The 22944-nt window shown below is 55.2% G+C and overlaps 8 protein-coding genes across 8 annotated transcripts; 3 read left to right on the forward strand and 5 right to left on the reverse strand.

Moving 5' to 3' along the window:
- Window positions 1-1547: 1547 nt before the first annotated feature.
- J3D65DRAFT_694622 (chaperonin 10-like protein) lies at window positions 1548-3001 on the forward strand (the record flags this gene model as incomplete). Its single annotated transcript, XM_066803988.1, has 4 exons — window positions 1548-1655; window positions 1723-2093; window positions 2141-2555; window positions 2602-3001. The coding sequence occupies 4 exons, from the start codon at window positions 1548-1550 to the stop codon at window positions 2890-2892; spliced, it is 1185 nt and encodes a 394-aa protein (XP_066656025.1). The 3' UTR covers window positions 2893-3001.
- Window positions 3002-3128: 127 nt separating this feature from the next.
- Window positions 3129-5119, forward strand: J3D65DRAFT_621693 (uncharacterized protein). Its single transcript, XM_066799989.1, has 3 exons — window positions 3129-3505; window positions 3561-4073; window positions 4122-5119. The coding sequence occupies exons 1-3, from the start codon at window positions 3229-3231 to the stop codon at window positions 4730-4732; spliced, it is 1401 nt and encodes a 466-aa protein (XP_066656026.1). The 5' UTR covers window positions 3129-3228; the 3' UTR covers window positions 4733-5119.
- A 2344-nt stretch (window positions 5120-7463) lies between these two features.
- Window positions 7464-9841, reverse strand: J3D65DRAFT_324054 (major facilitator superfamily transporter). The gene is made up of 5 exons (XM_066795362.1): window positions 9232-9841; window positions 8924-9174; window positions 8839-8872; window positions 7881-8787; window positions 7464-7824 (listed from the first exon to the last, which is right to left on the reverse strand). The coding sequence occupies exons 1-5, from the start codon at window positions 9386-9388 to the stop codon at window positions 7704-7706; spliced, it is 1470 nt and encodes a 489-aa protein (XP_066656027.1). The 5' UTR covers window positions 9389-9841; the 3' UTR covers window positions 7464-7703.
- Window positions 9842-11836: 1995 nt separating this feature from the next.
- J3D65DRAFT_324050 (uncharacterized protein) lies at window positions 11837-12242 on the reverse strand. Its single transcript, XM_066795361.1, has one exon. The coding sequence runs from the start codon at window positions 12168-12170 to the stop codon at window positions 11937-11939; it is 234 nt and encodes a 77-aa protein (XP_066656028.1). The 5' UTR covers window positions 12171-12242; the 3' UTR covers window positions 11837-11936.
- Window positions 12243-13647: 1405 nt separating this feature from the next.
- Window positions 13648-15593, reverse strand: J3D65DRAFT_324117 (uncharacterized protein). The gene is made up of 4 exons (XM_066795363.1): window positions 15142-15593; window positions 14791-15090; window positions 14436-14745; window positions 13648-14339 (listed from the first exon to the last, which is right to left on the reverse strand). The coding sequence occupies exons 1-4, from the start codon at window positions 15417-15419 to the stop codon at window positions 14136-14138; spliced, it is 1092 nt and encodes a 363-aa protein (XP_066656029.1). The 5' UTR covers window positions 15420-15593; the 3' UTR covers window positions 13648-14135.
- A 381-nt stretch (window positions 15594-15974) lies between these two features.
- Window positions 15975-16408, reverse strand: J3D65DRAFT_621705 (uncharacterized protein). The gene has a single exon (XM_066799990.1). The coding sequence runs from the start codon at window positions 16342-16344 to the stop codon at window positions 16132-16134; it is 213 nt and encodes a 70-aa protein (XP_066656030.1). The 5' UTR covers window positions 16345-16408; the 3' UTR covers window positions 15975-16131.
- Window positions 16409-16513: 105 nt separating this feature from the next.
- On the forward strand, window positions 16514-19366 carry J3D65DRAFT_621707 (xylulose kinase). The gene is made up of 3 exons (XM_066799991.1): window positions 16514-17007; window positions 17137-17621; window positions 17679-19366. The coding sequence occupies exons 1-3, from the start codon at window positions 16944-16946 to the stop codon at window positions 19158-19160; spliced, it is 2031 nt and encodes a 676-aa protein (XP_066656031.1). The 5' UTR covers window positions 16514-16943; the 3' UTR covers window positions 19161-19366.
- Window positions 19367-20219: 853 nt separating this feature from the next.
- Window positions 20220-21734, reverse strand: J3D65DRAFT_667050 (uncharacterized protein; the record flags this gene model as incomplete). Its single annotated transcript, XM_066802989.1, has 2 exons — window positions 20220-20977; window positions 21029-21734. The coding sequence occupies 2 exons, from the start codon at window positions 21732-21734 to the stop codon at window positions 20220-20222; spliced, it is 1464 nt and encodes a 487-aa protein (XP_066656032.1).
- Window positions 21735-22944: the final 1210 nt, after the last annotated feature.

Consider the following 22944-nt stretch of genomic DNA (forward strand, 5'->3'; position numbering starts at 1 on the left):
ATTTCCAGGCTCAAATCCTCAAGCAGATACAAATCTTTTTCCTCCGTGCGACAGACTGTTTTTCCGGTGAAGTAGGCGTAGTGGGACTCCACTGCAGAACCTGCAGGAAAATGGTCTTCACTTGTGTACACCATGGCGCAATAGCGCAGCTTTGTCGTGAGGTCGATCTGTGGCCGCTGGCAAGCGGCAAGAGGGTAGCAAGCAAAAACGTTGCCCAGCAGACATGTATCTGCTGCGATCACTACAAGGCTGGTTGAGGCGTGGTCCTGCCACTTTCGATTGAGGCTGGCTGGCGCTTAGGTGACTGTCGTGGCTTTGCATGTGTCAACGCATCAGTCTAGGGCATTGATAGGTTGTTGTGCTGGCCTAACAGAGTTGAGCGGCCTTAGAACAGCTCAATTCTTTAGTGGGTTACGGTTTGAAGTGGAGGACGCGTGATGGATTGTATGAGACAAGATGTCGAGGGGGGTTGCACGGTCGCTGGCACAGCTTTTTGCGCGGACGCGCTGATAGACGTTCGATGTTGGAAAGATGGGTGGGCATTGCCGCTCTGAGGCGCATTCGTGAACGTAATTGCTCCAGACGTGCGATGTTGGAAGAAAGGGGTGTTACTGCTATGGGTCCCGTGATGAGCATTTCTATAAATACAGGCTTTGCTGCAGTTGGCCTCTCAAATATTAGAAAGTAAGGCTGAAGCTTCACTTACGCGCACAACCATGATTCTTACCTTGGACATTAATCTCATCCAGGAATCTCCATCAATTATCAGATGCTGACAAGTAGATCTTCACTACCTGTAGTTTATACAATGCACTGGCGATCCTTAGAGTCTCGGATGCCCCGAAGCGTCCAACTTGCTCATGCAACGTTATCAGGAGTCGGTGACTGTTGTGAATGAATCAGCTCCATATTTGATAATCCCCACTTAGCTTGCAGGATAACAAAACTGCGATTTTCCGGGGCCAACGTTTCACGGGATCTTTTGACTTTGTTAAAAGGTTGGTGTAGGCGCCTTTCCGCGAGCCAAAAATTCGGAATCGGTGCTTGGGAATCTCTGGTCAAGACTGTTCTAAGGCAATAAAGTGGGTCATAATATGCCATGTGGTGTGTATGAGCCTTGCATGCAGCGATGCAAGCCCCCAAATGTAGCCTCTTGGAAGCGATTGAAACCGAGGCCAATCGTATCAGGTCAGAATGGCACTCATGTCCTGTGCCGAGTTCAATTGGGGGAGCATCTACGCGAGACTTGATCAGTGAGGCGAACGAACTGCGAGATAATCTGATCAGAGCAGGGCGCTCCATTGATAAGATGCGATATCTTCCTGCATATCCGGTGAGCTCTCCGGGAGCAAGATCAAATAATTGAACGTATCCTGCCGCGAATCAGCAGTCAAGCGAACCGGGCAGGGCCAAGGGCACCAACGGTCGAGTGTGACGAATGTGCAGAATCTGGAACAGCGCCTCGATTTGAAGATGGCTGGGGTCTAGTATAAATACCCTTGGAAGCTTCGGAGGGAGTCTGGAGGAAAGCTTTTTGAAAGATAGCCATGGCACCTTCAGCACTTGTGGACCAGCCCCAGCAGCAGGGCAAAGCTGACGGCAGTTCCGGGACCAGTCGAGCTTCTGTATTGCATGGAACACGCGACCTGCGTATCGTATGTCTTCTTTGCTGTCCGCAGTGTCGGTACTTCCAATTCGCCAATGGCTGACCACAAATTTCAGGAAATCAGAAACATCGCGGCCCCGCTCGCCGGGGAGTTGCAGATTGCGATCAAGGCCACGGGGATATGCGGCTCGGACTTGAGCTACTATACCAAGTTTCGCAATGGCGATGTTCACGTTCTTTCCCCGCTCTCTCTTGGTCACGAATCGGTCGGAATCGTCGTTGGCATTGGGCAAGAGGTCGAGGGTTTCAGACTTGGCGACTATGTGGCCATTGAGGTCGGTGTGCCCTGTGGCTTTTGCAGGAGCTGCCAGCGAGGGCGGTACAATCTTTGTCCCAAGATGCGCTTCAGAAGCAGTGCAAAGACTGTGCCGCATTTCCAAGGCACGTTGCAAGAGAGAATAAATCATCCTGCAAAGTGGTGCCATAGGTACAAGCTGTTGTCAGTCAAGGTACTTGGGACTAACGTTTTTACAGAGTTCCGGACCACGTCTCCATCGAATCAGTGGCTTTGCTAGAGCCTTTGGCTGTAGCAATCCACGCAACCAGGAGGGCCGCGGTAGAGCAGGGCGACACGGCCATCGTTCTCGGCGCTGGTACTGTCGGTCTGCTCACCGCTGCGATGGCTAAACTTTCTGGTGCCACGACCGTTCTCATTGCAGACATCAATGTTGGTCGGGTAAAATTTGCGCTCGACCACGGTTTTGCCACAAGAGGCTATGTTGTGACTGACAGCTCCCATTCTGCCAAAGATGACCAGCAAAATGCCGGTGCTAGACAGCTTGCTAATGATGTCGTGGCAATCGCTTGTGCCGACGAGCTAAATGCCGAAGGTGCTGAGGTGACTTTTGAGTGCACGGGAAAGGAGGTTTGCATGCAGGCCGGGCTCTATGTAAGTCGAAGGGCTTTGTAACCGTGCATGTCTGACATTTCCACAGGCTACAAGACCTGGAGGAAGACTGATCATGGTGGGTATGGGAACGCCTGTTCAAACGCTGCAAATGTCGGCAGCGCATTGGAAAGAGGTCGATATTCTTGGTGTCTTTCGATATGCCAACGCTTATCCAATCGGCTTGAAGATCATCGCCGCTGGGGTTTTGCCGAATCTAGATGCAATAATAACGCATCGTTTTCAAGGACTAGAAGCGGCAAGCGAAGCATTCGAGCTCGCGGCGAGAGGAGTGGACGATAAGGGAAATCTCGTCTTGAAGGTTCTCATTGAAAATTGAGACTGAAATAGAGGGGACGAGTGACTGAAGCCGGTGTGTTCGATTCAACAATGAGATGAAGCTTGGTGATTGAATAAATGAAGGAAGTCATCGGATGCTGTGGTGTTGGAGGAGGGAGAGGACAGCCGCGGAGGGAGCGGCGATGACGCTCGCTTCCGCGGTGGTAAGTGGTCCGTGCTCACCGCGCCTGTACGGTAGCTCGACGCTGCTCTGCTTGACAACTCCCACTCCACGCTCCTCCTTCAATCCTCTCGCCGGCTCAGCGCAGCCATCTTCCTTCGTCTCACGGTCCATTCCAATCCCATCTCTGCGGTGGGTCCGATCAGACTGTCCAACATGACCGAAGGCTCGGAAAACCCGCTCATATCAACCACGAGAGCTTCCGACACCAGCCCGCATGTCCAACTGCACCCTCTGGTCCTCCTCACCGTCTCAGACTACATCACACGCCATACCCTTCGTCAACAAAGCGGTCCAGTGGTGGGAGCTATAATAGGCCAGCAAAATGGCCGCGAGATCACAATGGAGGTCGCGTTTGAGTGCAAGCTGATTCCTGGCGAGGATGGCGAGGCCAGAATAGATCACGACTGGTTCTGCACGCGCCTGGAGCAATGTGAGCTTTTCATGCTGGTGGCATATGTCACAAATCTTGCTAACAAGCGCCACAGACAAGACAGTGTACAAATCCCCTGCCTTGGACCTCGTCGCCTGGTTTACCCTGGGGGCACACACTGGACCTGCGCCGCACCACCTGCCCATCCACGAATACATCCAGAACGTCCACAATGAAACGTCGCTTCTCCTCCTCTTCAACCCAGAATCCGTGCTAGAAGGCAATGCGACTGGTGGCAGATTGCCTCTTGGCGTGTACGAAAGTCTGTGGGAAGGCAGCAGCGGTAGCAATGACAAGGGGGCGGCAATGGACATTGATGGCGCAACACCGGGCCAGGGGAAGCAGCTGAAGTTCAGAGAGCTGACGTATGCCGTGGAAACTGGAGAGGCAGAGATGATTGCGGTTGACTTTGTGGCCAAAGGCGGCGGCAACGCCACGGAGATTCCCAAAGCTACGGCAACAGCAGGTCCCAGTGACGCAGGCAAAGGCAAGGGAAAGAAGAAGGCGGAAAACGTGAATGGTGCCATCAACGAGGACTCGGTCCCTCTCTCCTCGGAAGATGAAGAGCGTACGTCTTAGATTGAGCCCATACTGAGCATCTGCTAACGAAACGCAGTCCTTTCTAGCCTCACCGCAAAAACGAACGCCATCCGCATGCTACGCACACGCGTCTCCCTTCTTCAAACCTACCTCGAATCGCTGCCTCCGAGCTACCTCACCGATGCGTCCATTTCCATGACCACCTCCCCCTCGGAACAACCGAACCACGAAATATTTCGCTCCATCAACTCCCTCGTCTCCCGCCTCCCGCTCCTTGAACCATCGGATCGTGAGACATTCGCCCGCGAAGCTGCCGAACAACGTTCTGATGTGGCGCTGACATCGCTCCTTGCTGGAATTACCGCCTCGCTGGCAGACGCCAGCCAGTTGGGCAAAAAGAGCGCCATTGTCGAAAATGCACGCCAGGCAAAGCTTATGAGCAGTGGTGGGGGACCACCTGGCCTGATTCGCGGCCCTGGCGGATTCGGCCGTGGCAGCGGAGCTTTTGAAGCAGAGAGTCTGATGGGTATGGGTGGCAACGGCGGAATGGGAGGCTCTGTCAGCGGTGGCTTTCCTGGCATGATGGGTTCGGGATCAGGTGGAGGCAGGAGTTTCGGAGGCCCTTTCATGAGTCCAGGAGACGGCAGGAGCGGCGTCATGAGCATGATGGGCCGAAGGGGTGGCTGATGACTACGGCGCAGTGAGAAGGTTGAAGACTACGGTCAGGAGGCTTTTGTTGCTTGGGCAAGCAAGGCGTCTTTGGCGTCGGCTTTGTCGTTGAAAGATGGCTGGAAGGCATGGCCCATAGAGGCCGCTCACATTTTCGGAGGGTAATACCCATCTAACGTTGCTCTAATCAGGACTGCTTGCCCTCAGTAACGGTGAGCCTGAGTGAGCTGGGAGGACGAGCGACATCATCAGAATCTTAGGATGATGCATGGCAGCGGGAGAGGCAAAGATTTTGCTTCAACAAATTCACAGAGGGTCAAAGACATGAGAGAAAAGAGCATATGCATTCAGCACAGAGACCGACAGATAGTCAAGTCGAGTAATGTAAAGACTAAGCACTTCCCGTTTCCTTCAACTGACAGGACTGCCGAAGAAGGCTGATGTTTCGCTGATGAGTATGAAAGTCCAGCCCTCAACCACTTTTGCTTCCTTGTCTGCGATCGATCTCAACTCCTCCACATTCATACACTTTCGCCACCATTGTCGCAAGACGTTCATCTATCCAAGCTACCAGATAACTGCAAGACCATCACGCGAATTTCCGACATGCTGAGTTGACAAACCACACGGCGCAAAGGGAGAGACAGGCAACGGGCAAGCAACGCGCCGATTCAACAAACCCCGCCATACCGCCCAAAGCAAGCAGAAGAATTAGACGCCAAAAACCAAGGCCAAGGTGCACAAAGTAAAAGAAAAAAAGGATGATCCCCCAGGATCTTCGACAGCCTGAACGAGTGAAGGCGTTAGACACGCTGGGAACCCACCCACCCAGGCTTTGTTGGAGAGAGCAGCCTCGGCTCTCATATGCTGTGCAACGAGGCGGAAGAGAAGGGGGCAGCGGCTGCAGGCGAGCTATCAGGCCAGCAGGAAACTGAAGAGTAAGGAAGAAGTTCAGGATATGAAATTGCGTCGGATTTTCCCGCAAGGGCCAGCAGGCGCGTGAAACGAGTGTGAGCCACTGACTCCCAGCAAAACCAACCCACCCGGGCCTTGACGGTGGCAAGCGGCCCCGACTCGAAATGATGGTGCGGACGGAGGTCCTGTTGCGTCTTGTAGGCGGTGCGTTGTAGATTGAAGGGTGTAGATTGAGCGTTCTTAGATGAGGTTCGTAGATGTGCGGTGGAGAAGGAGAGTTGGAGAAAGGGGGAAGGCGAGCTTTTAAGCCTGCGAGGAGGTAGTGCTTGAGTCAGCGAATCGGCGAGTCGGAGGGTCCCTGGCCGTTGGTTTCTGGTGCTGTGGAGCGAAGATTTGGTCGAGGGGACGGAGTACGGAGGGCGAAGGGCGAAGGGACAAGGTGAAATTTTGGGTTAGGGCAGCGATCCATTGGTTGATTGACACATCGGCCACACCTGAGACTCAACGAATGTGAGTAATGTAGAAACATTTCATAGAGTCTGCTGTCTCGCCGGTCCATATTTCTAGAAACAAAAGCACCTTATCAGAAGCAATATACACAGCTCAATGCTATCCACCATCGAAATGACCTGATCATGAATCCCAGCATGATACGGAATTGGCGGAGTCTGGTTCCAAGTCTAATCTCTGACAAACCGGCAAACTAAACATGCACAGGTACAGCGGGACAAGAAGAGAAAATATTGGAGTGCGCAGCACCAAAAGAAAGCAGTGCACGAGGTTTACCATGTCATCGAGTTTGCTCCGTGTCATCGTCGGAGCGCATATTGAAATGTAGGAAACCCAGGATAAACGTGAGGGGTCTATATAATCGATCCCAGCCGTTGCCACAGGCAAGCAGGCCGACGCGTGACTGTTCTCTTCCAACATACCGACAGTCTAGAGCTATCTCCCTGCTTGGGCAGTCTTCAAAAAGGCCCCGCTGCTACAGCGCTCTCACGACAAGTCGAAGTCGAAAATGAAAATATTCAGGGGTAAGCACCGAAGGGGGCGCCGGTGGTCTGGCCGCCTATTTTGTTTCCTTCAGCGAAACTCAAAGGATGGGATTGTCATTCCTACGGAGAAATGTGAGCCAGCGACGTCCCATAATGGTGGTCTCACAGGGGCGAGCAACCCAGACGCGTGCGGTGACTGCGCCAAGAAAACACAAAAGAAGGCAAAAGCCAGTGATGCATGTTTTGTTATGGCACTGAAGCCGTCCAAGGAAACCAAGGAGGGCTGGAGCGAACTGAGGAGAGCAGTCTGCGGGACGGCGGAAGATCTTTTATACTACCCGGAAGTCAAGTCTGTCACATGCAGTCAGGGTCTTCGAACCTGCGAGAGGCGCACGGGGAAAGACTGAATCACGCGTGCAGAGCTTGACGGCCCGACAAGTGCATTTTGGCCTGTGAACGGAACCTCAAAAGAGCTGGCATATGTTAGTTGAATTAGCTACCCGCAGACAGGATATAGACGAGAAAAAGACGGGTTGAGGCCCACGACTGCGACTCTCGAAATTTTTGAAGCGCAAGGCTGATAGAGTGTTGGCAGGTGTGCCTACATGGAACCTTGGCGTCATCGTCGCATGTTGCTGCTGATCGAAATCAGGAAGTGAAACGGGTCCCGTCAGCAGATCGAAATGACGAGTACCTACCCATGCCGCTGAGGTGGAAGAAGTATTGGGGCAAGTGGGCAAAAGAAACAAGCCCGCTCATAGGGGATGTCGCAAAACAGATACAAAGTCGGCAAGTCCGTGACTTTTCTTTCGGGTTGTTTCTTGTTGTATAGAGTTGTTGTCGCCGTGAGCATAGAGAAGAAAGGAGTGGCAGTGGGTGCTTTTATACCGAAGATTTAGGTACGAGCACATGCAAGCGGGAGCGTGTGGTCATTCAGTGTGTAGAAGATGCGACTGACTCTTCAAGCTTTTTGCTACAACTTTTGGCACCAGACCTCGCACCAGCCACAGTCCGCAGTCCGCAAACAATCGTTATTCTTACCCTTCATATGAGCACCACCGTCTTACCATAATGTCTCTCTAGACGCTTCGGTCGTCCCCGCCCCTCACAGCCACCGACGGCCGCTTGTGCCCATCAACACTGGCATTGTCTTCGTGCTCGCTTTCAGAGAAAGATGGGGCTGAATTCTCAACTTGGGGACTGAAGGGCAAACAATTAGTGATAAGACAGCTGGTGGAGATACAGGAAATACTGACTCTGTTCTTTTGACATAAAGACGCAGCAGATGCGTCGAGATGATTAACAGAATGGCCGAGCCAAGGCAGAACGCGTAACCCTTAGGATACCTCGGAGCCTCGACGGTGGGCAATACCAGGAGAGGCGTCCAAGCCGTTGACGACTGAGCAATGGCGTTGATGAGGACTAACGTGAAGGACCTTTCAGCTGGCGAGGATCGCAGTTGGGTATTGACCCAGCCGTGAAAAACGCTCGACATGGCAGGCGAAGCGTAGGCGGTCGAGAAAGCGAACCACTTGGCCGATTCAGGCACGTTCCAGATGACCAAGATGACCAAGCCGATAATATTCCAGGTGTGCGACATGGTAATGGCCCAGGCCGGACCAAGGACCAGATCCGAGGCGAAGCAAACAAACAAGGTGTAGAAGATACCCAGACCAGGCGCAATTGTGCCGAGTTCGTTCACCTTGGACTCGGAATACCGCTTGAGACTCTTAATCCAGAGCAGGAAAGCTCCCGAACTGGTATGGATGCCAGCGTTCCAGAAGAAGCAGTCGACAAGAACGATGGCCCAAAATTGCCGCGACAACAACACCCGTTTCATAGAGCTGAGCTTGAACTTGCCGTGTGAAGTATGACCGGCGCGCTTCAACCTCTCGACGGCTAGGTCGATGTTTTTCTTCTTGAGCACCAAGCGATTGGGCTGCTCTGGCGTTCCAGGGATGACGAAGTAGCCCAGAATACCGATCGGAATCGTGATGAGTGCGCAGATGATGTACATCCATCGCCAGCCGGCCAGTCCATGTACACCGTCAAGTCTTGCTGAAGCTCCAGCTTGAATGAAACCGGCAGTGAGCGTACCCAAGGAGAGGCCAACATAGAATATGCCACCGCGCCGGGCGATTTCGTGTCCGCGGTACCAGGATCCTGCTCGACGTTAGTCTGTGAATGAAAAAAGAGGAAACAGTCTTGGCTTACCAAACAGATAATGCATGGCTGGGAAGAAGGCGGCCTAGAACAACAGTCAGTGACCAACACTGCTTCAACACGCTTGTATACTGACCTCGAACCAGCCAATTAGGAACCTGTATGCCGCCAATTCAGCGTATCCCGTAACGCGGTACTGGAGAAGGGTGAAAACACCCCATGCGACGTCGAGAAACGGAATCAACCAATGCATCGGGATGTACGTGAGCAGAAACATGACAGGAATCTGCCCCACAACAGCTCCGATAACATAGTAGGTCTGGAGTTGGACGAGCTCGTTGCCATTGAATCCAAGGTCCTCCTTGAGTCCCGCGACATAGGCGTTGTCTGTTCTCGTCAGCGACTGGAAACACAACGCTCAATTCTTCGCCTGCGAAACCTTACTGAGATTTGCTTGGTCAACGTACTTGACCCAGTAGGACAGGACCGCGTAAGGCACAATCAGGAGGTCCAGCCGCAAGATGAGTCTTTTCTCCTCCGGCGTGTCGGTGTCGGCGAACCATTGGATTTTCCACCACTTCCTGTGCGGTTGAACAGCCATGATGGAATAGAAGGCAATCGCTAGCAAAAGCTAGCCAAACACGACGTCGGACTTCTCCAAGCTTTTAGTACTGCGGCTCATCCCACCCTGCAAAGTTGCGCCGCCATCGTCTTCGCACGCGATGCAGGGCCTGAGCCATCAATGGCCAAACCTGGCGAAGCGGAACTTGGCGCTGGAGACGACCAAGGAAAAAAGACGGAGACTCATCTGTACTGCGTAGTGGGATCCGGCTTGAAGACCGACGGGGGGCGGCGTAAGGTAGTAGCAGAATGTTTGGGATGGCAATTGCACCATCACAGGGCCCATTGATGTGAGGGATGGGCTCATTGGCCCCACCAATGATTCCCCAACGTCCTTCTTTTCGTGCCCCACAACACCGCGGGTGTATTTCACGGGAATGCGCGAAGGAGATGGCGAAATGGGAGCAAGCCACGCTCAAAAGCTCAGAGTGACCCCTCCATCTGCGTGTAACGCGTTTGCGCACGTCTCTGACGTGCTTTCGGCGTCCGGCGCGGTGAAGGACATTTTGTCCGTCTTTGCGGGAATCAATCCCAGCCGATATGCGCTCTGCTCGAGAAAGAAAGCTTCGAGGAAGATTCAAGCGCGGGTTGTTGTTCACTGTTGTTTCTTGACGGCGGCTGAGGGCGGTTTGTATTTCTTCGCACAGACCAGTCGCTTCTACGTTTAGCCACATCATCAGCCACCAGTCACCAGCCACCAGCCACGCCTTTCTACCACGACGCGACCCTCCAGCGTCGGCCGACTATCTACCTTAACCACTATTCAGCAACAGCAACAGCACAAACGCAGGGATAGTCGCTAGTACCCACTTGTTGTCGCCCTCCTCTGGTCAAGGCGTTGTTGCTGCTGCGCCCACAGAGGAGACAGCTTACAGTGGCTTCTTTTATGCTCAAGAATCAGGCGTCGGCACGAGAAAAAGGAGCAGCCGACCTTGCAAGCCAATCGGGCAGGAGCCACGTGCTGAGAGACTACTCCAAGATTACTACCGAAAATTTGAAAAATGAGAGAAAAGCCTGCGTCCAAGCAAGAAGGAAAGGGCCAAGAAATCATGCCCCACAGACATCAGGCATTTGGCACTAATGTTGACTGATTCAACGGCATGATGAAGACCATTTCAGCGAAATGATGCAGATCTCTTGCTACTGAGAACAATTTTAAGAAGAAAGAGACAGGCCGGATCTGCCCTGTGAGGCACCACAAAGAAGAAAGAAGGAAAGTGCTCGAGGTCTTCCGTCATTGCTTCACGCCAGCCAGTCGAAGCAGCGAGCACAACGAAGAGAGAGTTCCACGACAACGCCGCGTCTTTTATACCCAAAAAACACCCGTCCTTCACATGCCGGCCAAAGTCAATCTTCACGCGCAGACTCAAACCACAAGGAGCCGCAGTCCGCCTGACCAACCGCAGCACCCTCGTGCAAATGGCCTGAGCGCAGAGGGGAAGTATAAATTCAACACCAATCCCACCCTGACAGAACTCTCCAAAGCAGCGCAGTCCTTCAGCAACCGCTTCATCAAGTAGGGTATACTGCTGTCTTGTCCTGCATAAACAAGAATTCGACTCGTTGCTGTTTTGTTTTCTTTTTCGTTCTACGGTCGATCCGACACTGGTTCTAGTATCTTTCGCGGTTTGTCCAAGCTCCATCGTCATCACTTTCTACGCACTTCTTCAGCGCCACGGCGTTGTGATGTTTGCCGCCGTCGACGCGTATTGCCGCTTTACCTGACCCTGCGGCGCGCAGTGGATGGAGACATGGCTGCGGCGAGGGGGCCCCGAACCACAACAGTAGACACTGGCGAGTTTACTGAAACTCCCACAGTGCAAAGGTTTTTGCATAGTTCTCAAGACTCTTCGAGTCTGCACCCTGGAGTTGCACCGAGGAAGGACGGGCGGCAAGAGCAACGCCTTTTATACCCAGCAGACGCAGCGGCACATGGCGGAGCGCACGGGAGTCGAAGAGCGCTGGAGCGGCATGTGAACGAGTGGCAGACAAGCATAAAAAGAGCGACTGTGGCCGCAGTTGATCAACACTCCAAGCACCAAAGACGCCGAAAACGAAATGCGAGCTAACTCAGCAATTCACTTGTGCGCGTCGCTGCTCTTTCGTCGCTACTTTCGCGGAGCGCCCTGTGGCTCAGTCGACTTGCCTCTGTTTTATCCGCTTGTCTTGAGGATTTATCTGCCAAAGACTTCATCACCAGCGCTCTATGCTGCTGCACCAAGTCTTCTCGTGGTACCACCCTTTACCATTTCCCCATTATATCTTGTCAGGATAGACGCGGAAATGGCAATTTCCGCGCTTCCTTTCCCGGACGGGGAAACAGTGTAGCGCGCAAGGATTGCAAAGCGAGACAAGACCCTCCTCAGTGGACAGTTGCATTCTCTGTTTCTGTTTCCCGAGACAGTTGGCGGACTGCGCTGTTGACGGCGAAGTACGAGGAGGTCGAGACGGTTTATATACTTTCGGCCTGTGGTCTGAGCGCTACCGGTACATGTGCCGGCTTAAAGGGCATATCATGTGCAGCGGGCTCATCCAGACGTCGACATGGACGAAGAGAAAGGACTGTGTCGCACCAACTGCGCGGTAAGCTTTTCGCAGAACCGGCATCCAAGCCCACTGTTTCCCTCCATGGCACCACAGTGCTGCATGCCATCACCTCGACAAAATGCTCTTCTCTCACTAGATCTTCCAGAGGCTGGGAAAAGACACGACTTTGCTGAGCGCAACAGCGGCAAAGAAAACAAAAGCAAGTGTTGTGGCATCTGTGGCTGACAGTACCCAGTTAAATGTCAAGGGTTTATGCAGCCAGGCACTGGACCTGCACTGTGTTGACGACTTCTCAAGGGGAGCAGAAGAGCGAGTTTTATACCTCAGTCGTGGGGTCAGAGCGCCGCCTCACGGGCAGGCGAACCGAAGCAGAGGGAGGGCTGTCATGTGCGCTCCGCCAGCGCAGCGGCAGCAGCATAGGCAGCAGTGGTGGCCGCGTGAGCATGAAGTGAGCGTGATTCGACTCGATTTGGCCTGTGATTGTGCCTGTGCGCCTCGAGTCTACGGCGGAGGAGGAGGTATAAAAACCCTCCTTGCTGTCCTGTTTTCTTGTCTGCAACGAGCTGAGGCCGTGAACGGGTGGTTTCTTCGCCAATCGAACGAGATCGTGGATCACATAAATTTTACTTTTCTCTGCCGGTTCCGTCTTCCACGCCCAATGTCCCGCCCAGCGACCATATTCAGATCCACCCCTGAGCCTACCCAGCACCGCCCGCCGCACCACCCCATGATGCCAGCACCTCTCACCATCCCCCCAACAAGCTGCCTACCACCACAGCAAAACGCAGAGCCCCATCACTCTGCTCTGCCATCCTCCTCTCCAGCAACCACGCGGCAGACCTGCGCAGAACCCGGCGGACAAGAAAAGTGCCGACGACGACAGAGGCACAGAGGAGAAATTAGATGTGTGCATAGTAGATTTCCTCAGTAGTAAAGCCTTTCGAACACTTTGAGTACGTTGTGAGTCGAGCGCCGCATTGCAGTCGTCAAACCCGTCGGCGAGCAGGACTTTATAGCTGTGAGGTGGTGGAAGTGGTGATGCACGTGTCTGTGACTTCGCTGCTCGCGCGCATGTGGTGGTGGAACACGGGGGTAGTGCTGGCGCCTGGGTGGTGGGGGTGTGTGCGGAGGCACTTGATCGTGGAGTCACGGGCATGGGATAGGCAAAAGGGGACGTGACGTGTCTGTCACGCAGTGAGGACATGAAGGCGTGTCGTCAGATTGAAGTACTGGTGTGTTGATTCTCGATTATTTGGCGTCCGAATCTCTGACCAAAATTTCCGGTACTCGAGAGGCGCAAGGAACTCCCTGAGCGTAGCTACAACGGCTGGCGCATGAATGAACGCTCCTAGAGCGCAGCAGTTACAGTGGATGAGCACTCCCTAAGCACACCAGTCAAACCGATCGAACGGTCCCTAAGTGCAGCAGTTGCAGTAAACGGACGCTCCCTAAGCGCAACAGTCATAGTAAATGAACTTTCCCTATATGCAGAAGCTGCATTGCCAGAAGGTCTGTCCCATTTCTTTCGACACTCACTGGAGACGAAGAGAGGAAAGCAAGCGGCAGTGCCATTGACCCATCAGCGAAGCTACAATAATGAGTCAGCACAACGAGGAACGGAGCTACTGAAAGAAAGAAAGAAAAACCAAAGGAGCAGCGAAAGAATAGAAGAAGCAACAGGGAGTGGCGGTGTCAATTCCAACAGCCGAATCCATCCACCAAATCTTCGTCAATTCAAGCACGAATAATCGAACAAAAAGCGAGCGAGCGAAGAAGCGTCCTGGACAGCCTCTCCTCGTCTCGCTCAACACCGCATCTCCTCACGCCCACCGCGGACAAGCAAAGTAAGAGAACGAAAAGATCGATTGCGCCGCATCGCGACAAAGCGCCGGGTATACACACAGTCCACACACACACACACACAGACAGCACTTCCAAACACAACTCGCAAAAGGAGGAAAAACTCCAACCACCGGCACGCTGCTTGTGTCTTTTCTTTCTTGCTTGCTCGATCCTAGCCCAGTCCAGCTCAGCCAGCCAGCAGTCGCGATATTAGATAGTAGCGGTAGTAAGTAGTAAATGGTGGGTCGGTCGGTATTTACAAAATCCGCATCTCTGGAAGTGCGGTTAAGGCGCGGTGTACGACGCCAATGCTTCCAAGCCACGGCAGCTGCCGTCGCTCACTGCTGTCGTAAAGGCAGATCGCTCCTCGAGCCTCCGCTGAGATGCTGAAAGGCCTCGGTACGGGGCGTCACGGCAGGTGGCTGCTGGTATTGCTCCGGCTGTTGATACTGCTCCGGCGGAGGATCGTACGCAGGACTCTTCATGGGGGCCATCGAGCCGCCCGGGCTGACCGGCTGGTAGTACTGCTGCTGCGGCTGCTGCTGCGGCTGCGGCGGATAAGTATGCATCTCCCACTGCTGCTTGCTCCAGTCGACATCGCCATCAGCCGTATAATGCACAGGGCTCTGGGGCGCGGCTGCGTAATGCGCAGCCCACTGGCCATAAGGCGACGAGGGCGCGGCAGCGATACCACCGGGCGACATTTGCGGGGCGAAGCCGGGCGAGCGCTGGAATTGGCCTTGTTGCTGGGCCCAGTATGGGTCGACGGACATGTGGGATGCTTCCTCGGCGTAGGCTTTGGCTTCGGCGTCGATTTCGGCTTGCAGTTTGGCAATCGCGGCGTTGCGTTCGCGCTTTTCGGCTTGTTCTGCTTCGTATTGCTCGCGTTGGGCGGCGGTGGGGATTGCGGAGTGGATGGAGAGGATGACGTAGATGCAGAATAGGACACTGTTCCAATTAGATTTATGACTTGTGAGAGCTGGGGAGACTAACAGAACCAGGACTGTCACTACAAATGCGCTTTTGGCTTGAAGACAGTATCCTTTCAGCGTGCTTGTACTGGCGATATCACAGCTTTCTTTGATATACCAGGGGAGTCCGGTCGAGGGGCGCCGTGGATCAAGCGTGTCGTGGCCGGTTTGGCCGTAGGCGCTGTACGAGTATAGGGCGAGCAGGAAGCAGTGAACCAGCAGTGATAGCATTGGATAAAATGTGTTGAGGGTAATCATGGGGATTTTGCATATCAGGATGAATGTTTGGAGGACGGAGATGACCAGGTTGAAGTTGGTTAGACTGCAAAGGTCAGTGGAATATTCCTCGGCGGAGACGTAGGAGAATGCTCACTGTCCACTCCACACCAGAGGCGTCTTTACAGGTTTGTAGTTTGCCATGGCATAGAGAATCGCATTCGGCGCGCTGTTGTAGCCAAGATCTGCACCTTGTTGCCAAAGTTTGGTCCGGTAGGTGTTGGGATGAGCGATGCCGAACAAGGTCAGGACGGCGACGACGAGTGGGAATTCAATGGCCATGAGGATTAACATGGTCCTTTTCGTGCGCCAAGCAGGCGATACGAAGAGCTTCTTGGTGCGGCCAGAGACGGACGCCAAAAGATTCCTTGCCATGGCGAACGATGGGGCCAAGAGCGAGCGTCTTGTCGGATTTGAGGCACTCTTGGGGGGGGGGGGGGGGGGGGATGGTGATGACTGCAGACGCAGCCAAGCGGCAGGGACAGAGTAAGAGGCTTGCAAGAAGCAGCAGGGTCAATTAGAGAGAAGCATCAAGATGGGCGCACAAAGGTGTATAGAGGCAGGACGATGCTTTGGCAGAGGGGAGCAGATGGACGAGGTTTTGACGCGATAGGCTGTGGGTCAGCCGATGGCACGTTTTGGCATGCCGGAGAGATGCAGAAGTCACGTCGACGGGCCGGCCAGTCAAAGGCGTGCAGTGCGACGCTGGGGGGGAGCTGGAGGCTCATGGCGACTCTCGTTGGCTGGCGACAGCGGGGAGTGGGCGCTTAGCTGAGGGCGCTGTCCCAATGGGAGGGCTCAGCGGCACGCGGCAGCAGGCGAACGGCTGGAGTAGCTTCTGCCGCATCATCTCGGCGTTTAACAGAGGCTGCATCGTGGAGTTGCCGGTCGAGCATTGGTGTTGGTGTCTGAGGTGAGGTGAGGTGAGGTGAGCCGTGGACAGACACTCGACTCGACTCGACTGTGGCTCAGCTGGGTCTAGCCGGGCTGCACCTCTCCCCTTTGGGACTAGCGTCATCTGCCAACTTTGAACGTCTGAGCGGTCAAAATGGCCATCCATCCTCTTTCTGGCCACCATCTGTTTGTTCTACACCACCCCAGCCCTGAATGACGTTGACTTTGGTATCGTTCGGGTCGCCACGGACTGGCGACATTGGTGAACATGAAAGCGGACGGGAAAAACAAGTCGAGAAATTGGCCCAGATGGGCGAGATGAGGACAGCGCTGGAGCAGAAACGAGAGAAAAATCAAAGGAAAAAAGAAACATCAGTCGGCCAGGTGGACTGCTCTCTGGCTGCATAGCAGGTGCGTAGCAGGAGCATAGCAGGAGCCGAAACCATTCGGATCGCTCCGGAAAGCACCCACCTTGTCCATCTGCATGTCCTGCTGCGCGTAGCACATGGTGATGAAGCTGTGACGTTGGCTGAGGTCAGCCTCCAGCATGCCATCGAGATGCTGCAAAGGCTGCGGAAAAATTCGAGCAGTCGAGTCTCGACCTGAAGATCCAATCAATGGTGTTGTTGGCGGGCGACGTTTGACGAGCACAGGGCTGAAGCTCTGTTCCCTGCACGGCCGAATTTCTCCAGCTGTCCACCAGACAACAAACGTCATTCAGCCTCTCCCGTCTGCCCCTCCAGCCTCGCTGTGGCTGCTTGCTCTACTGTCACTTGCCCCGCTCGTATTCACAGTCCTCCATCTTCATCAATTGAACCCCTCACCACCACGTTTCATGTCCGAGACTCTCTTCTTGTTGCTCGACTGCTTCTTGACTCTCATCTAGCTATTTTGTCCCTCGCCAACCTCTCATCCACCTCTTCACAAATCCCACGGCGAATTGAGCTCGAGCAGCAGCTTCATCCCAACACCAAAGCTACCAGCTTCCGCAACCTGCACTGCAAAATGGCACGCGACGCCGAGGGCGACCTGTACATGGGCTTCGACCTATCCACCCAGCAATGCAAATGTACGGCCTGATGAGAGCTCCAATTCCCTCCAACTCGCGGTGATTTCCATCCCCATTATTCTGTTGGAGTCTTGCAAACTCAAAGCCCCTCCCGCAAAAGCCAAGACTAACGACCCCTCCATCGAGCAGGTCTCGTGGTCGCTTCCAATCTGAAGCTTGCACACTCCGCCACGGTCGACTTTGACGCCGATCTCTCCCACCATGGCATAACCAAGGGTGTGTTGACCAATCCCGACGAACATGAGATATTCGCTCCAGTTGCCATGTGGTTGGAGGCCCTCGACTTGGTCTTGACCCGCTTACAGAAAGATGGCCTGGATTTTGGAAGAGTCAAGGGCGTCTCGGGCGCCGGCATGCAGCACGGGACTGTGTTTTGGGGCCCCAAAGCTGAACAAGTGCTTGGTCATTTGGATGGGAATAAAGGCTTGGCCGAACAATTGATTGGGAGAGACGACAGGGGAAACTGGAGGGACGGTGCCGAGCAGGGCGTTTTGGCTCACGGGCACAGCCCAAATTGGCAGGACGCGAGCACGCAAAATCAGTGCGAGGAGTTTGACAAGTGCTTGGGTAGTCCTCAAAAGTTGGCAGAAGTGACTGGTAGCAAGGCCCACCATGTAAGTCTTGACACCACGTTGGTGGCCCAAAGTTACAGTGAACTAATACACATGAAGCGATTCAGTGGTCCCCAGATTATGCGCTTCCGCCAGAAATATCCGAACAAGTACTCCAAAACCTCGCGCATCTCCTTGGTCTCGTCCTTCCTGGCCTCCGTCTTTCTAGGTCGCATTGCGCCCATAGACATTGGCGACGTCTGTGGCATGAACCTGTGGGAGATCAAAACTGGCAAATGGCACTCGGAACTCCTCTCTCTCTGCGCCGGTGGTCCAGACGGCGTCAAAGCCCTGTCAGAAAAACTCGGTCCCGTCCCTGAAGACGGCGGCGCGGCTTTTGGTCCCATTTCCTCCTACTTTGTCCAAAAGTACGGCTTCAGTCGAAACTGCGCCGTGGTGCCCTCCACGGGAGACAATCTTTCCACCATCATCGCCCTCCCTCTCCGCGAGGGCGATGCCATTGTGAGCTTGGGTACGAGCACGACGTTCCTCATGTCGACGCCGCAGTACAAGCCAGACCCAGCCTACCACTTCATGAACCACCCCACCACCGCGTCTCTCTACATGTTCATGCTGTGCTACAAGAACGGCGGACTGGCTCGGGAGCGGGTCCGCGACGCTCTCAACGCCCTTGCCAATGACGACTCAAAGACGTGGGACAATTTCAACAAGACGGCGCTCAGCGACTCGATCCTGGGTCAAGCGGACCCGCAAGACGCCTCTGCACCCATGAAACTGGGGCTCTTCTTTCCTCTGCCAGAAATCGTCCCCAACGTCAAAGCAGGGACGTGGCGCTTCCTCTTCACCCCCTCCAAAGTTTCCTCCCCCTCCTCACTCTCCGCAATCCAGTCCGCGCTCACGCCGCTCGACGCCGACGACGCCGCCTGGGGCGGGCCGCAGACGGACGCGCGCGCCATCGTCGAATCGCAATTCCTGTCACTGCGACTTCGAAGCGCCAGCCTGGTCTCGACGCAGCACGACGCGCCGACGGGCGCGACGCTGCCGCCGCAGCCGCGCCGCGTGTACCTCGTCGGCGGCGGCAGCCAGAACGGCGCCATCGCCGACCTCTGTGGGCAGGTGCTCGGCGGCGCCGAGGGCGTCTACAAGCTCGACATTGGCGGCAACGCGTGCGCGCTGGGCGCGGCGTACAAGGCCGTCTGGGGCGTCGAGCGGCGCGTCTTCTCCTCCCCCTCCACCACCAACGCCAGGGACAGCGCGTCCGCGCAGAATGTGGGGTTCCTGGACGGCAGGGAGCAGGCGCTGCCGCCGCCGCCGTCGGCGACGCAGAAGGAAGGCGAGGGCATCGAGACGTTTGAGGCGTTCATCGGCGCGCGCTGGGACGAGAGCAATTTCGTCAAGCGCATTGCTGACGGCTATCGCCCGGGCGTCTTCGAGCGCTACGGCGAGGCTGTCACGGCGTTTGATGCCGTGGAGAAGAGCGTGTTGGCGGCGCAGAAGGAGGATGGCGGCAAGGGCAGGAGGAAAGAGGGACGCGGCGAGATGGGGTCGGCGTTGGCGAGTCAGAGGGATGTGGCGGCGTAGAGATGCCGTTGCTGATTGTCGCTGAATGATCAAGGTGGATCGAGAAGGCAGGCTAATGGCTTGAAGAGGTACCTTGGGTGCTGGAGCTTTTGATGAGCGTAATTGGAGGACTACGAAGGTGTCGTCACGACGTTTCCCCCGAATAGATAGAGATAGAATATAGAAGAATGCTTGCACCTTCTCAATACATGCTAGTAGAAACAAACGCTCAAACGCTCCAAATGCTCCAAGCAGTCAAATGCCCAATATCTATATGCGTCTACCTCCAGCAATCCAACAAGGATAAGGTTAACTCTCCAACGACAACAGGCATGCATGACCGAGCCTGCGCCAACAGCGCCGCTCTCTTGCCACCACGGCTCCAGAGCCGGCCGTCACCCACTCGTTCAGACGATGAGTACGCGGGGTATGTATGGCAAGGACGCCGGAGGAGATGAAAGGCGACCATTCAGGGAGTCAGGGCAGCGAGCACCCCAGACTCAGTGCTGGCGACGAGCGTGCAAGGCGATCCGAGGAGGCCGCTCCCGCCAAAGGAGTGAGGACGGTGTAAAGATCTCTCAGCATCGCCGCGTACCAGGACTCCCAACAGTTCAAGCACGCGCGCTGCCACTTCAGTCTCGCCGCCGACAGCGCGGCGGGTTACCGTTTTCCTCCTCCCTCTTCTCCGACTCCGACAGACACGAGCGCTTTGCCAACAGCCAGGTGGACGGACGCGGTGGAGGAAGTGAGCCTGCGAGCGGGAGCGCGGCGCTCCCCGCGATGGCGGTTGTAACCTGCGCGTCCTGGGATCTTTTAGGAGGCTGCTCCTTTATCCAGGGTTCATCGTCTCTCTGCCAAATTGGCAGGCAAATGGGCGCCGCGCCTTTTGCGGAGTCCAGGTCTGGTTCGATAAATGCGTGGCATGGCGCCCCAGGACGAAGTGCTGTGCGTGCGCACGCAGCCACGCTGAGACGGGTGGACGTGGAACACGTCTCGCGATGGCAAGGGAGAGAAAGCACATGTGCCGGCGGCATAGGCACGAAAGTGTCAAGCCACGACAACAGCACCGCAGTCCCTCACTCACTCCGCATCATCATCATCATCACAATCATAATCAAACCCCACCTCCTCCCCCGGCATCCGCACATTCTCACCCGCATCCAACCAGCGCCACCCAGCACCTCTGGCCGTAAACCCCACCCTGAGCTGCACCTGCTCCAACGCCCTCGGCAAGAGCGTCCGCAGGCACCGCCTCAGCAAGCCCGGGAGCTTGTCGTCGAGCTGCTCCTCGAGCCACTCCTCGTGCTCGCGCCGGAAGTCCATCAGCGCGTCTTCGATGGCTTCGTGCACCGTGTCGTGTTTGTCGCGGAAGCCGCAGTCGTACAGGTAGTCTTCGACTTGGTCGGCGATGGTCGCGGGGTTGTCTTCTTCTGGCGTCGTCGCGGCCGGATCCTCCTCCTCCTCCTCCTCCTCCTCCTCCTCCTCCTCATCCTTCTTTTGTCGTGGTTGTTCTTGTTGATGTCGGTCTAGTTGCTCTTGTTGCTGCTCAATCTGCCGCTGCTGTTTTTCAATCTGCTCCTGCTGCTGCGCCGTCTGCTTCTGCAATGAATCGATGAGCGTCCGCAGCTCTCGCACCGAGTCGTCCAGTCGCTCAAAGTGGTCGGCCACGGACGCATCCTCGGTCGGGGTGCCGGCCACGTCCTGCTCCGCCAATCGCCTCTGCACTTTTGACGTTTCGAGCTCAACTTGTAGCAGGCGCCGCGCCCACGGATCCGGCACTCCTGGCGCGCGGGGCTTTTTGGACGCGCGAGACGAGTCGCTGGGGCTCGAGGGCGGCCCTGGAGGTTGTCAGGCAAATCACTACACGCGGAGGAATGCAAGTTACTAACGTTTTGCGTGCAAGTCTCCCGGCGGCTGATTACGAGGTGCGAGGTCATCATAGGATGGAGGAGACTGAGGGGCATCCTGGAGCAAGCTACTAATGTCTTGACCACCCGCACCGCCATACAGCATCTTTAGGGCGTATTCATTACCACCTGGCTGAAGGTTTCCCGACGCAGCATCATCACAAAAGATACCAATGCGGCTGGTCAATTCTGGGTTGCTCTCCTGATTTATTGGGAGGTAAATGATGATATGTGTAGTGTAGGACAAGGATCGTAGGGCTTCAAGGATCTTGCCGTAGCCTTCCCTTGTAGGTGTAAGACTTTTGATGGCTGGAGGTCCGATGATTTGAATAGCGGAAGGGTCTTGGAGCAGGATCCGAATGGCGCAAACATCTTGAGCTGAAGAGCATGGCGTGACACCAGCGATAAAAGCGTTGGCGACTAGTCCCGGAGCTTCTTCTGCCTGCACCGAGACCTCGTGTATTTTGTTTGGATAGACTAAGATGTAGAGCGGCACCTTTTTCCGGGCTTCTTTCAGCCCAACAGACACGCAAAGCCGCAAGGTGGCCTCGTGTTTCGATGCGTCGAATCCAAAATCAGCAGAAACAGAGCATTGCTGTGCAGGATGCCCGGGGCCCAGGTACTGAGGTCCATCCTGGGCTGTCCATTGCACCATGGCAGGAGAGCCGCGCGCAATGTAGCGAGACATGATGACCTGTCGGTATATGTCAGCAAAGAAAAGTCTGTGAACCCTTGACGCTGAAAACGCATCAAGATACCCGCCCACCCAGGCTTTGCAGATGTTGAATCTTCGAGCAGCCTTGACTCGTGGCTTTGACTTGGCGCCGAAGTGCTCTCAGACGCATCCGAAGACAAATGAACCGTGGAACGGCAGCCCACGAGAGACTCTCGTAGGCCCCACACAGACCCCCTACCGAAAGGCAGGGTGCACGAAGCATGGCCTGCTCCAGGTGTCTGTTTGTCTCCAGCACGCCTGCGCCCACGTGCAGCTAAAACCGTGTATTCCAACGGGTCGCGACCGAGCATTGCCAGTGATTTTGTGACGTTGAGGTCCGGAACAGCGACGAACCCGCAGCAGTTCAGCTCAGCGGCGTCACGCAGACCAGAGGAGCCAAAAGACGCCGATCCAGCGACTGGCACCCAGTAAACAGTGTTCAAGGGCCCATTTCAGAACACGCACCGCACCAAAAGGCAACAGTGTGGCCTGCTCGCTGGAATCCATCCGTCTTCAGCACGCTCTGCGCTGACGCGCCCAGCAACCCGTCTCTCAACAGGTCCTGTTTCCAAGCCGACCCACTGACAGGATCCGACACTGTCCCGCGCTCCGCTGCCTTACCCCTGCCTCCCAACCGGGCTTTGTGATTTCGAGCAGCCCTGACTCTGGACGGTGTGGTGGGATCCTTACGTTCGGACGGGTAGGCGCTCGCTCAGTGACCGGAACGATCTGATCAATGGGCGCGTCGGGCGCCGTCGATGTCGCGGACAACTCGGAGTCGACAGCGAAGATGGGCCTTTGGAGTTGGATCAATGCATCAGTGGGAACGGGTGACGGAAGGTGGAGGTGTTTCGTAAGAATAGAGGTGGTTAGCGTTCGAGGTCGGTCAAGCTAGCCAATAGATCCGAAGTTGTGCCGACCCGGCCACGACCTTCCCTCCTTCTATCTCATGAGCCCACTTGTGTACATGTACTTACTGCCTTGTATCCGTCCGTTAATTCTATCTCACGTCTAGGCAGGTACCATTCAATTTAGCCACTCGGCTAGACTAGAATACGTCCGTCCTAAAAAGCATCTAAGCCACCCCACCGTAGACCACTCAGGAGCTTTCGAGCACCCAAGTGTGTAGAAGTAGGGAACGTCTAGACTGCCTAGCAAAATGCTGACAAGGACAACATAGTTT

Source organism: Phyllosticta citribraziliensis (assembly GCF_038025025.1).
Source record: "Phyllosticta citribraziliensis strain CPC 17464 chromosome Unknown J3D65scaffold_5, whole genome shotgun sequence".
NCBI classification, from domain to species: domain Eukaryota; kingdom Fungi; phylum Ascomycota; class Dothideomycetes; order Botryosphaeriales; family Phyllostictaceae; genus Phyllosticta; species Phyllosticta citribraziliensis.

What these genes read in the sequence shown, in the direction of transcription:
- J3D65DRAFT_324054 (XM_066795362.1), bottom strand. Translation starts at nt 9,388, where the DNA reads ATGGCTGTTCAACCGCACAGGAAGTGGTGGAAAATCCAATGGTTCGCC. An exon ending in CGTTGACCAAGCAAATCTCA is followed by an intron (nt 9,175 to 9,231) that starts GTAAGGTTTCGC and finishes TGACGAGAACAG; the next exon opens with ACAACGCCTATGTCGCGGGA. An exon ending in AGCCATGCATTATCTGTTTG is followed by an intron (nt 8,788 to 8,838) that starts GTAAGCCAAGAC and finishes AACGTCGAGCAG; the next exon opens with GATCCTGGTACCGCGGACAC.
- J3D65DRAFT_324050 (XM_066795361.1), bottom strand. Translation starts at nt 12,170, where the DNA reads ATGCCACAACACTTGCTTTTGTTTTCTTTGCCGCTGTTGCGCTCAGCA.
- J3D65DRAFT_621707 (XM_066799991.1), top strand. Translation starts at nt 16,944, where the DNA reads ATGGCACGCGACGCCGAGGGCGACCTGTACATGGGCTTCGACCTATCC. An exon ending in ATCCACCCAGCAATGCAAAT is followed by an intron (nt 17,008 to 17,136) that starts GTACGGCCTGAT and finishes TCCATCGAGCAG; the next exon opens with GTCTCGTGGTCGCTTCCAAT. An exon ending in CTGGTAGCAAGGCCCACCAT is followed by an intron (nt 17,622 to 17,678) that starts GTAAGTCTTGAC and finishes ATACACATGAAG; the next exon opens with CGATTCAGTGGTCCCCAGAT.
- J3D65DRAFT_324117 (XM_066795363.1), bottom strand. Translation starts at nt 15,419, where the DNA reads ATGGCAAGGAATCTTTTGGCGTCCGTCTCTGGCCGCACCAAGAAGCTC. An exon ending in CCTCTGGTGTGGAGTGGACA is followed by an intron (nt 15,091 to 15,141) that starts GTGAGCATTCTC and finishes TGACCTTTGCAG; the next exon opens with TCTAACCAACTTCAACCTGG. An exon ending in GTAGTGACAGTCCTGGTTCT is followed by an intron (nt 14,746 to 14,790) that starts GTTAGTCTCCCC and finishes TAATTGGAACAG; the next exon opens with TGTCCTATTCTGCATCTACG.
- J3D65DRAFT_621693 (XM_066799989.1), top strand. Translation starts at nt 3,229, where the DNA reads ATGACCGAAGGCTCGGAAAACCCGCTCATATCAACCACGAGAGCTTCC. An exon ending in CTGCACGCGCCTGGAGCAAT is followed by an intron (nt 3,506 to 3,560) that starts GTGAGCTTTTCA and finishes CAAGCGCCACAG; the next exon opens with ACAAGACAGTGTACAAATCC. An exon ending in CTCCTCGGAAGATGAAGAGC is followed by an intron (nt 4,074 to 4,121) that starts GTACGTCTTAGA and finishes AACGAAACGCAG; the next exon opens with TCCTTTCTAGCCTCACCGCA.
- J3D65DRAFT_621705 (XM_066799990.1), bottom strand. Translation starts at nt 16,344, where the DNA reads ATGCAGCCAGAGAGCAGTCCACCTGGCCGACTGATGTTTCTTTTTTCC.